General features: G+C 43.3%; 1 protein-coding gene across 1 annotated transcript in view; it reads right to left on the bottom strand.

Moving 5' to 3' along the window:
* Positions 1-13,280, bottom strand: part of LOC311103566 (protein FAM171A2-like) — a gene marked incomplete at both ends in the record, with an annotated part of 65,799 nt that overhangs the window by 7,646 nt on the left and 44,873 nt on the right. Inside the window, 2 exons of the mRNA XM_084145154.1 lie at positions 7,007-7,186; positions 8,388-8,546. Of these exons, the coding sequence (XP_084001280.1) occupies positions 7,007-7,186; positions 8,388-8,546 (339 nt within the window). The remainder of the gene's footprint in view (positions 1-7,006; positions 7,187-8,387; positions 8,547-13,280) is intronic.

Below are 13,280 nucleotides of genomic sequence, written 5' to 3'. Positions count from 1 at the left end.
CTTCTGGATCATCCAAATGCACTCTAGCAAACTTCAGACGGGCCTGGACATGTACTGGCTTAAGCAGGGGGACACGTCTGGCACTGCAGGATTTGAGTCCCTGGCGGCGTAGTGTGTTACTGATGGTAGGCTTTGTTACTTTGGTCCCAGCTCTCTGCAGGTCATTCACTAGGTCCCCCCGTGTGGTTCTGGGATTTTTGCTCACCGTTCTTGTGATCATTTTGACCCCACGGGGTGAGATCTTGCGTGGAGCCCCAGATCGAGGGAGATTATCAGTAGTCTTGTATGTCTACCATTTCCTAATAATTGCTCCCACAGTTGATTTCTTCAAACCAAGCTGCTTGGTGCAGGTCTACAATTTTGTTTCTGGTGTCCTTTGACAGCTCTTTGGTCTTGGCCATAGTGGAGTTTGGAGTGTGACTGTTTGAGGTTGTGGACAGGTGTCTTTTATACTGATAACAAGTTCAAACAGGTGCCATTAATACAGGTAACGAGTGGAGGACAGAGGAGCCTCTTAAAGAAGAAGTTACAGGTCTGTGAGAGCCAGAAATCCTGCTTGTTTGTAGGTGACCAAATACTTATTTTCCACCATAATTTGCAAATAAATTCATTACAAATCCTACAACGTGATTTTCTGGATTTTTTTTCCTCAATTTGTCTGTCATAGTTGACGTGTACCTATGATGAAAATTACAGGCCTCTCTCATCTTTTTAAGTGGGAGAACTTGCACAATTGGTGGCTGACTAAATTCTTTTTTTCCCCACTGTACTTTTGCTGTTGTTCTGGGATTGATTTGCACTTTTCTAACCAAAGTACGTTAATCTCTAGGAGACAGAACGAGTCTCCTTCCTGAGCGGTATGACGGCTGCGTAGTCCCATGGTGTTTATACTTGCATACTATTGTTTGTACAGATGAAAGTGGTACCTTCAGGCGTTTGGAAATTGCTCCCAAGGATGAACCAGACTCGTTGAGGTCTACCATTTTTTTTTCTGAGGTCTTGGCTGATTTATTTTGATTTTCCCATGATGTCAAGCAAAGATGCACTGAGTTTGAAGGTAGGTCTTGAAATACATCCACAGGTACACCTCCAATTGACTCAAATGATGTCAATTAGCCTATTAGAAGCTTCTAAAGCCATGACTTCATTTTCTGGAATTTTCCAAGCTATTTAAAGGCACAGTCAATTTAGTGTATGTACACTTCTGACCCACTGGAATTGTGATACAGTGAATTATAAGTGAAATAATCTGTCTGTAAACAATTGTTGGAAAATTACTTGTGTCATGCAAAGTAGATGTCCTAACCGACTTGCCAAAACTATTGTTTGTTAACAATAAATGTGTGGAGTGGTTGAAAAACAAGTTTTAATGACTCCAACCTAAGTGTATGTAAACTTCTGACTTCAACTGTATTTGTTGCGAGAATCCCTGCTCTGCACTAACAATACTGATTTCAAACCAATTTTTGTCATTTTTGCCAATGCTTGCTCATAATCCCTGTACACAATCATTTCAAGGATAATAAAATATATATATTCTATTCAATCCTGGAGTGAGCAGATGGAACAGCTCCATAGTTACTGTACTGAACGTGTGCTGTGAATCTATTACTCTACATTAAAAGGCCAGCGGTGTTATGCATTCATATTCAGTGATGCGTAGCTTGTCGGGATAGAACACACACAAATGATGAGCGAATAACGTGATTCAGAGAAGGAAGACAGCTTTGAGTCCAGGCAGACCAGAACCACAATAACGAAAGAGGAGCGATAAAAAAAGAAGGAAAAAGAAGAGAAGAGCCATTTCCCATGATGCCAAGCGCCCTGAGGAGAGGGTCAGGATTCGGTAGCTTAATGCGTCTTGAAAGGGTGACCTCGGCCCACAGTACACCCAAGGTCCCTTTCTACATCATCTCCTAAAATAGTTTTTAATTTCTGTCATTCTCGTTAGTATTTTCACTTTGCAGAAAACATAAATACAGAGGCAGGTTATGATTAGGCCTACATGTTACTTATGCAAGTGTCCTGAAAGATTTGAACACATTGTAGGGGAGAATCTTCACCTAACTAATGCAAACAGTGGCCTAAAATAAAAAATGTCAAGCTTATTATAAGATATAGCTTATGATTAATAACATATTTGAAAAAATAAACATAACATTGCCTTTCAAATCAAATAAGCAATACAACTATTAGTTGAAATAACTATTAGTTCAATATCATATGTTTCCCTTAGACTTCAAAAATGTGTTGGACTCCTCTTTTAGTGCTAATACCCCAGGCAAGGGAAGTCTGTGAATATACTGCCTTTGTCATCATAGGAGCAATACAACCAGGGCCTGTATTCATTAAAAGTGCTGATCTAGGATCAGGTTATCTTATTCATTAGGCTACACTTTGAGATAAGCTCTAATTAACACACCCTAAGTGGTGTGAATAGCAACACACTTGGCTAAAATGGTATCTTCAAAAATCCTCTAAACTAGGGGTAAAAGGGAGGTGAGAGTGAATTGAAGTGTGAATGTGTGTCATGCCTTATCTAGGAAGTGCTCGACCAGGGTTGTAATGTTGGATGTCGACCACTAGGGGTCGTCATGCACACAGAGGAAGAGTAGTAGGGGTTTTGGTTTATCTCCTCAGTATAAAGCAGGGGGATTTCCAAGCCACCCCCCACTACCCTGCCACCTGACAGAGCATGTGCATTATGCAGCTTATGCTCCTCTTTCTGCTGAGCCGTGTGTGTGTGTGTGTGTGTGTGTGTGTGTGTGTGTGTGTGTGTGTGTGTGTGTGTGTGTGTGTGTGTGTGTGTGTGTGTGTGTGTGTGTGTGTGTGTGATCTGTCTCCAAAACAAACAGACTCACAGCCCTTCCTCTGTCACAGCTGAGTCTGGAGAGATAATGGAGCCTCTTATTCAGTCTCCTGGGCTATACGGAACAAGAAACACTGTGCTGTCCTTCTTTCTCCTCCTCTTTTAAAGACGCCTTGAAGGAGGAGGATGGGAGGAGATCACATGGGAGGGGTCATCAAGGACAGAGAGAGAGCAAGAGAGAGTTTTCCTCCTGTCTGACGAAGGGTTCATGTTCAACTTCGATTCAACTTTTTGGACTCATCATCACACTGTATTTTCTCTTGTACTCATTTGTCATGCAAATATGCAAAGGTTAATGCACAGACCGTACGCACACCCACATATGCACAAACTTGTGATTCAGTGCAAAACAAAGCAATTTCTCTCTTCAGCAGCAGCTCACTCTTGCCATCCACCCACGCCCAATGAATATTCATCTTCTCCATGTTTCCCTCTAACATCTAATTTCCTCTCAGTCTCAATCCTGACTGACAGTCAGCAGCCTGGTATTACAGCCCACTTAGCTCTCCCTTGATAGACCTGTCACAGTGCCACAGTGTTCCACAGTACGCTACAGTACCCACCAATTAAAGGCTTCCGCTGCAGCACCTGATTCTATTTGCTAGAGTGTTCAGAGTGCTCCTGGCAGGTGTCCCCAACCTCCCCTTCTGCCCCAAACATCTACAAAACCCATGGTGGATTTAAAGCCTTAGCACAAAGTCTTGCAAGTGTAACCTGGCACACTGGAGGAGTGGAGTGTGTGTGTGTGTGTGTGTGTGTGTGTGTGTGTGTGTGTGTGTGTGTGTGTGTGTGTGTGTGTGTGTGTGTGTGTGTTTGTGTGAAATCTGGTGTAAAACCTGACTCTGGAAGAGAGGCCCAGTCATCCAGACTTACAGTAACTCATAAATCTAGAGGACCCCCTAGGCATACTAGAATAGAGGCCCATTTCTCTACTCAACGCTGATCTAAAGCTCCACAGGAGTTAATTTTATTGCTCTGTGTGGGATTCCTTCCATCTTGTACTTGATGACATTGGGTGAACCTGCGATGTTACTTGATTTGTTTTGAGTAGAAACGTTCAGGTTTACAGCTTCTGCATAGGTCAGGGAAAACTCAGGGAAAGAAGGTTACTTTGTTGGATGTAAGCTAAACCATGATGGAAACAAATAATTCCTTGTCCTGTCATCCAGAAGTTAACCAGCTTTTATGTATACAATATATACTGAAATACTGTATAGAGTACTTGAGACATAGGACACCACTTGCTGCGGTACTACATGAGGGTCAGTGGGGGGCACCTTTCCCTCTTAAGCAAATAAAACCCCACACGCCCAGAGGCGTGTGTGTGTCAGTGGAGGCTGGCGGGAGGAGCAATAGGAGGACGGGCTCATTGTAATCGCTGGAATGGAATTAGTGGAACGGAGTCAAACATGTGTTAGATATCGTTCCATTTATTCCATTCCAGCCATTACAATGAGCCCGTCCTCCTATAGCTCCTCCCACCAGCCTCCACTGGTGTGTGTGCATATGTTTGTGTGTGTGAGTGTGTGTGTATGGTGGGATTAGAGGTGACCCCTTTAGAGATGACACAGTTAACAACACATCCACCCTGGTGTCCACATTATAATCAGTAAGCCTCTCACTACCTAGCTAACTGTTAAGTCGTCACTGCAGATAATGAGATATGAGCTCTGGGCTGGCTGAGCCGCTCAGTGGACGGTTTAATAAAAACCCATACAGTTAAATAATGCATGAACCTAACGCTGCAACGCTCTGTTTGACTAATCAGTTCGCTTAAATCCTGTGCTGTACTGTTCTTTGGGTTTTACTGGAAAGATTTTGATTTCCATTTACTCTCAGCTACTGTACAGAGTAAAACATTTTCATACATCGAATTTTAGCAAATGACTAAATTCAACACCCACAATATAAGCCATGTAGTGGAGCGAGAGAGTGAGAAATGGTTGTTAGTGGTGGGTGCCTAGTCAATTGGCAGTAACCTGTTTTGTCCCAAGCTCAGTAACTTGTTTTGTCCCAATACTGAATGTTAGGGTCAGCACTCAGCACAAGTCACAACCATTAATCTTCACTCATCTTAACAGGATAGGATGTGAGCAATAACCTACAGCTAGCTCCAACAGACAAGCTCATCACACTATTCAAAATCTCTCCCTCCACGACAGCTTTGTTGTCCCCTTTCTCCTCTCCTCAAAAACCCTCCAAACCCTCTCCTCCCTCCCTCCCTCCTCCCATCCATCCATCTGTGTCTCTGTTTGCATCTCATAACATGTTACCGTGGCAACATAGGCCCAGAGAGGTGGGGAACATTGCTTCCTCTGTCCCAGGGTTCCTAGAGCTCCATAACAGGCCTAATCACATAATCAGGCTTCGGGACAACAACACTCTTCAGCTGCACTTTCCCACAGGGTGTTAAAATATCTGTTTTCATGTTTTCTGCACATTGAATCCACAACTACGGTTTTAGAATGACACAATCATCTTTTGTGCATTGGGATCCACCAATTTTTTTTTGCACAAATCTCCCATTGACATCAATGCATGTCCATGATTTCTAAATGCGATAGTTCGGTTTGCACAAGTATATTGCTCTCTGTATTTAAGATACCATCACAGAAGGATCCTGGGAATCCAAATGGAGCCTGCCAGATAGGTGCTTCATTATCTACCCTTGGGAAGACATATCCATATGTCTGGTTGGTTATTACTTTTTATTCATTAGGTTTGCTCTTCTCAGTCCATTGTGTACTGTACCCATCCTTGAAATCCCACTTCAAGAAGTTGAGGTTATCGTGGAGATCTGTAGGCTTCTGTAACACTTCCTATAAATACTCTCTTCATAATGCATTATAAGCACATTTAGAATGCCTGAGCTATGAATCACGCATAATAATGCACAACATAGGCACTAATAACTGCTCATAAACATCTATGACTACATTCATAATGCGTTATGAAGAGGGCATTCATAGGAAGTGTTTACCAAGGCTTCTTCAGCATAGTCATGGTAATGTAAATCTCGGTAGGGAAATACCAAGCATGTCAATGAGATCTGCATGTCCCGGTTCAGACACACTGGAACAATGGCTGCTATGGGGTGTCCGGACCGGTTGTCAAGACAAGAAACAACCCTGACCTGGTGTTTTCAGGCATCGGTTCCATAAAGCAAGGGGGGAAAGTGAGTGTATGAGAGAGAGAGAAAGAAAGAGAGAGCAAGAGGGAGAGAGAGGGATGCAGAGGCAGAGCAAGAGGGCGAGACAGGGAGGTAGAGAGAGAGAGAGAGAGAGCAAGAAGGAGAGAGAGAGGCAGAGAGTGTGTGTGTGAGAGAAAGAGAGAGAACAAGAGAGAGAGAGAGAGGGAGAGAAAGTGTGTGTGTGTGTGTGTGTGTGTGTGTGTGTGTGTGTGTGTGTGTGTGTGTGTGTGTGTGTGTGTGTGTGTGTGTGTGTGTGTGAGAGACAGAAAGAAAGAAATGTGTGAGAGAAAGAGAGAGAGAGAGAGAGAGTTGTGTGGCTCCCTCCCTATGAAAGCATGCACAGCAGTTGTATAACAGTTCGGTCAGCCAAGTGAACTGCGATATTCCAGACACTGAGGAGCAGCGAGGAGGAGGATTAACCCCATGTGAGACCGGATCAGCTAGCCTGGGTAAACCACTGCTGAGCACAGCGTTCAGTCTGGTTGAACCAGGCTAGCTGTGACCAGCAGGCAGCCATAATTAGAGCAAATGGACTGGTGGTTCCTCTTCTTCGCCCCTTCCCAGCTCAGACCACTGCCATCAATATGCCTTAGAGGGGATTTAGCTGGGATAAACGATTTGTGGTCCGACGGGCGGTGGCTTACTATCAATGGCAGTTTTTTTATTGACAGGCATTTGTATGTATGTATTTGAGTTAGGCAGAAAGCCCACTATTGATGAACAAATACAAATGGCAAAGTATGTACAAGGATGTTTCTGTATGTGTCTGTGTACAAGGATTTCTTTTTTAGTGAAACCATTTTCAACTGACAGCACTCAGAGTCAGCACTCTATCTGAAGTAAAGTAACTAAAGTAACCATTCATGTTGGTTCAAACAAATGGATGACACTTGTACATGGAGGGCGCTCAGTATTGGTTAGCTATGGTGGTGGGTGGTTCCCCTTACCTGTCTTGTCCTCGAACCTCCACACGGGGACACTGGTGGCTGTCTGCAGGGGTGTGTCTAAGGGCAGGGGGATGCAGATATGGACAGGGTCCCACACCTGAACACTGGTCCCGTTACGACTGAAGAGCTGGGCATTGACCGCTGCCACCGCCGTCAGCTCCACCCAGCTATTATTAGCCCCTGGAGAGAGACGACACAAAGGTCTTTAGACCAAACACCAGTGTGGTGTAGAACCCAACAGTGGACAATTCCCAAACAAGTCTTGCTACCAAGCCTCTCAACACAGATAATGCTAATGCTACCATCACCATACAATTATCACAATATTCACCCTCAGCATTTTACTGTTTGTTCAGCATTCTAAGGCATCATCATCATCCTCATCATGGTTGACCTGGTTTCCACTTGTCAGAAGAGTCTTCCCAACATGTCAACCTTCCTCTACTTCATCATAATCATTACGACCGTTCAACCTTTTTCAAGTCCTCATCAATGCAATAGTTATTTGTTGTCACTGTCAATGCCTTCAACACACTTCAACAAAATGTATCTTTTAAAGAAGACACAGTGACACACTTGGTGCAGTTTCATGTTTGCTAGGAAGACGTGGTCATTATGGTCGGGTCGGCTCAAAAATACCAAATCATCCATCAACAACACCACAGGCTTCTCCTTGTTTGTGTAGCAAACTATTCCTTTCAACAGCATATTTCATCCTACAATGACAATGAAGTCACCGTAATCACTAAACCTAGTAACCTTAATCTAATCTTTTCGTGGACTTCAGGGAAGCAAAGACAATTATCACATCACAGATTGAAATAAACTGGGGCAGACCGCCAGTCACTTCACACTACTACCGTAGCATGGATGGACAGATTTTGACACGGAGAGGGGGAGATGTGTGAAGAAGAGTGTGATGTTCTGGAGAGAGCAGTCCTGTGGTGGTTTGGACTGAATATAAATCAATATGGTGTCTTTATTACGCACTCATCTTAGTGTTGGGTTGCAGAGACACTATCCATTGGCTTCTCATCATTCATGACACTCAGACACAATAATATGTAATCATACTTAACCCCTGGTTTCCTGCCATTATTTCTCATTGTTTGGGAGTTTTTGACAGAAATCTCTTTCGGTCAAAATCTCTCGATTTTCCACTAGAGCAATTCTACCTTTTCAGCCTGTCTTTTACCCATGTATTTTCCCTCCATCCTTCCTTCTCTCTCTTCCTATCTCATCTCCTGTGTCCCTCCTTCCCTCTCATTTTCAACCCTCCCTGTTCTCCTCCCTCCTTCTCCCTCCCGCCCTCCCTCTCTCTGCCCTCTCTTCTTCCTCTCCCTCCCTCCGTCCCTCCCACCTTCCATCCCCTCCCTCTCACCTGTGTCATTGCTCTCCAGGCCCAGTGGGTAGGGGAAACCTCCTATCTCATACTGACTCTGTGCGGACGTCAGCACAGCAGAAAGCTCTGGGTTGGTAGAGTTGAGGGCCAGAGTCACTGCTTTCCTCTGGAGCTGTATCCATGGCTGGTTTTTGACTCCTGGAGGGGGAAGGGGTGAGAGAGGGGAGGAAGTGGGGGAAGGAGAGGAGAGAGAGAGTGAGATTGTGGGTGCAACTGAACAAGAGGCATCAAGGTTACGGCATCGGCGTGGCAACCATATGCCATATGAAAGTTGATAATCCAAAAAGTTTAAGACAGTTTTCATTAGATATACATAGTACTGTTTATAATACTAGTAACAATAGAATATCAATATTTCCTCCCCACAAAACAGTTTTAGAGAGACACTGAATAATCTATCTATAATTTATTCCGATTATACAGAACCTAACCACGGGATCAACCCAACCCTCAAATTGAAATGACAACCAGCACACATACAGTAGGAGCATCCAGGGATAGTGGCAGTTAGAAGGATCTGCTGGTCTATAGTAAGACAATAGAGACTAACCCTGCAGGTTGGACAACAGTCCCCTAGTCTCCCTGCTGTCATACTATAATCCCATTCTCCCTGTTTGATTTGGCTTGCCACAAGGGAAAAAAGGGGCCTAAAAATACACTGGCCCCTCGTAACGGTGCCACTCGTCTGATATGATTAGTGTTTGGTGAGCATGGGGCCTGATCTGTGCAGACAGCCAGGCAAGCGTGTCCATGCAGATGGTCTAGACTTTACTGAACACCCCAGGCCTGCTGTGTTGTAGCATCCATCTCTATCTTATCTCTCTTTCTCTGACTACTGAACTGTCCTCATCGTTCCATTCCACCTCATCTCTAGAGTAGTTTGTTGCCACTTCTTTTCTCAGGTTCTCTTCGTCAATCTCTGTGAAACGTGTTCAGTTTCTGTCTTTTCACTCACATATCCCTATTTGACACTTTCCGTCTCCCTCAATTTCCCCTTGAACATTACATCGCTCTCATCTTTTCTCTACTCTCATTACGGGTTCACAGCAAAACTGAAACCTATTGCTATTCTCGGAATTCTTTTTTTTTTGTTGACATTGTCAAATAACTCATTGGTAACAATCTTTTCCAATTTGGCACACAGAAACTAGATGCCATGGTCAAAAAGAATGCCACCGATTGTTATAAGCGGTCTCACTTAAACCCTCACATCTGTCTCCCTGTTTGATCTAAAGACTTGAAACTTTGCATGTAGGCGTCTTTCCTCATGCTGAACAAATTTGCCTCAAGGACCCATTAGGTCTGTCAGGATCGATTTTCCTCCATCTTGGAACTTCTTCTCATGAACCATAAGTCCAAATAACACAACATTCGGAATGTAGGCCCATGGTACATATCTTAATTTGAGAAAAGCTTGGTTAAGAGATGGCTGAGTTATTGATAAACAGGAAATCTGATTTTACGTGTCTATTTATACTGAACAAAAATATAAACGCAACATGTAAAGTGTTGGTCCCATGTTTTATGAGCTGAAATAAAAGATCCCAGAAATGTTCTATGCGCACAAAAAGCATATTTCTCTAAAGTTTTTACATCCCTGTTGGTGAGCATTTCACCTTTGCCAAGATAATCCATCCACCTGACAGGTGTGCCATATCAAGAAGTTAATTAAACAGCATGATTATTACACAGGTGCACCTTGTGCTGGGACAAAAAAAGGCCACTCTAAAATGTGCAGTTTTGTCACAACACAATGCCACAGATGTCTCAAGTTTTGAGGGTGCGTGCAATTGGCATGCTGACTGCAGGAATGTCCACCAGAGCTGTTGCCAGAGAATCTAATGTTAATTTCTCTACCATAAGCCGCCTCCAACGTCGTTTTACAGAATTTGGCAGTACGTCTAACTGGCCTCACAACCGCAGACTACGTGTAACTATGCCAGCCCTGGACCGCCACATCCGGCTTCTTCACCTGCGGAATCGTCTGAGACCAGCCACCCGGACAGCTGTGGGTTTGAACAACCAAATCATTTCTACACAAACTGTCAGAAACCGTCTCAGGGAAGCTCATCTGCGTGCTCGTCTTCCTCACCAGGGTCTTGACCTGACTGCAGTTCGGCGTCATAACCGACTTTGATGGCCACTGGCACGCTGGAGAAGTGTGCTCTTCACGGATGAATCAACTGTACCGGGCAGATGGCAGACAGTGTGTATGGCGTCGTGTGGGTGAGCGGTTTGCTGCTGTCAACGTTGTGAACAGACTACCCCATGGTGGCGGTGGCACGCATAAGCTACGGACAACAAACGCAATTGCATTTTATCTATGGCAATTTGAATGCAGCGATACCGTGACGAGATCCTGAGGCGTACTGTCGTGCCATTCAGCCGCCGCCATCGCCTCATGTTTCAGCATGATAACGCACGCCCACATGTCGCAAGGATCTGTACACAATTCCTGGAAACTGAAAATGTCCCAGTTCTTCCATGACCTGCATACTCACCAGAGTATGTCACCCATTGAGCATGTTTGGGATGCTCTGGATCGACGTGTATGACAGCGTGTTCCAGTTCCCGCCAATATCCAGCAACTTCGCACAGCCATTGAAGAGGAGTGGGACAACAGTACCCTGGACACAATCAACAGCCTGATCAACTCTATGGGAAGTAGATGTGTTGCGCTGCATGAAGCAAATGGTGGTCACACCAGATACTGACTGGTTTTCTCATCCACGCCCCCACCTTTTTATGTAAAGGTATCTGTGACCAACAGATGCATATCTGTATTCCAAGTCATGTGAAATCCATAGATTAGGGCATAATGAATTTATTTCAATTGACTGATTTCCTTATATGAACTGTAACTCAGTAAAATCTTAGAAATTATTGCACATTGCATTTATATTTTTGTTCGGTATAAATCCTTCGTAAATCCACTTCAGAATGGGCTATAAACCTGAAACTTTTTAGGTGATCAAAGACATTACCATGATGTAGAATTAAGTTTGGAATTGATATCTTTAAAAAAAACATTTTCTTCTCGTGGACTAAAAGGCAGATTCACTCCAAATGTGATATTTGGACTCATCACAATAGTCCCTAAAGAGATTGAGAAAATAACGTTGATGCATTCGAAGATGGCCACACTATACCAGCAGATACATATTAGCACATCCGCTAATATGCAAAAATATGATAGAAATACTTTACAAATCTTCTTTGCATGACCCATATGACCAAATTACACCAAATGGAATGTAGACCCAGGGTACATGGGATTGGCCAAAAGATGGCTGAGTTATTGAAAAATCAGAAATCAGATATTACGTGTCCATTTAAACCGCTGTAAATTCACTCCACAGTGGTCTATGAACTTGAAACTTGTCATCACTATCATGGACATCCCTAAAATGAACCACACCGAATTTGTTATTGATATTGCCAAATACAAGGAAACTATTAACAACTCTTTCTTTGCATGTGTAATGCTAATGCTCAAAATCATCTGCAATCATCTTCTCATTAACCATATGTTAGATTCACTCCAGATTTTGTATTTAAACTCATTACATCAGTTTTTGTTTTTGAGAAAGAATTGTTGCTGCATTCAAATATAGCCGCACTGTACCTTATTCTCATGAACCAAAGGTCAGATTGACTCCAGATTTGGTATATAGCCTCAATGAATTAGCCTCTAATGAATTTGAGAATGATTAGTTGGGCGGCGCACAATTGGCCCAGCGTCATCCAGGGTAGGGGAGGGAATGGCCGGCAGGGATGTAGCTCAGTTGGTAGAGCATGGCGTTTGCAACGCCAGGGTTGTGGGTTCGTTTCCCACGGGAGGCCAGTATAAAAAAATTAATAAAATGTATTCACTAACTGTAAGTCGCTCTGGATAAGAGCGTCTGCTAAATGACTAAAATGTAAATGTAAATGTAGTTGTTGCATTCAAAGTCGGCCACACTACACCACTAGATGGCACCATATCACACCAGGGCTATAAGAACTGAACCAATGGACATGGGGCCATGTAATTAGGTATGTAAACCTTATGTATATGTCCTTAGAAGCTGTGTGAATATAAAGTCACTGCAACCTTAGATGGCTGCACCAGACCAGTTGGTGGCACTATAGATGTCATTGGCACCACTGGCACCACAGGATACAAGAGCAATAACTATTGATCAAGTGAACTTTGTCTCATTCAAATGAATGTTAGATTTAAATTACGCAGCTGAACAATGTGACATATTGTGATTAGTATATCTGTATAATCTGTATAAATATTGTTACCCTATTATGTGGTCTGATCATAGTAAAAAGTGGATATTTTATTCTGGAAAATTAGAAAACGGAAGTCCCAGAACAAAACAAAGTCCCAGAATTCAAAGATACTGCAATACATAGCCGTGGGAAGTTGGTTTTTGTAGGGGGTGCCGACTGAAAAAATACATTGGGTGGGAAGAAAAAAAAAATCAGTTATAATAAAGCATTGCATGCATCTATGCAGACTAACAAAATCTCATTCCTAATTTGAAGAGTAGCCTAAGCATAGGACAAGATTCGGTAACAGTATCACTGCAGCCGAAGTTAATTTAACTCATGGGTGTTTGCAAAAAAGCCTGCAAAAAAGCCTGCTGTGAACAGCGCGCACATTGCTTTGTAGGCTACTGCATAATTACAAAGGGTTTGTGTGAGAGAGAGAGAGAAAATGAGAGGGGTGTTGTAACTAAATCATTGAACACAACATTGTGGATAATTAAACTGAGCACAAAAATAAATGGTGTCAGGACCATGGACAGCTATGCGATCTATCGTGGAGAAAAGCGCTCACCTCGATCCACCACCATGGGTGGAAAACACCACTCACTGGGC

The sequence above is a fragment of the Coregonus lavaretus genome (assembly GCF_964263955.1).
Source record: "Coregonus lavaretus genome assembly, chromosome: 28".
NCBI classification, from domain to species: domain Eukaryota; kingdom Metazoa; phylum Chordata; class Actinopteri; order Salmoniformes; family Salmonidae; genus Coregonus; species Coregonus lavaretus.
The sequence above is the reverse complement of the archived record's forward strand: the minus strand, read 5'-3'. Positions and strand labels throughout refer to the sequence as shown.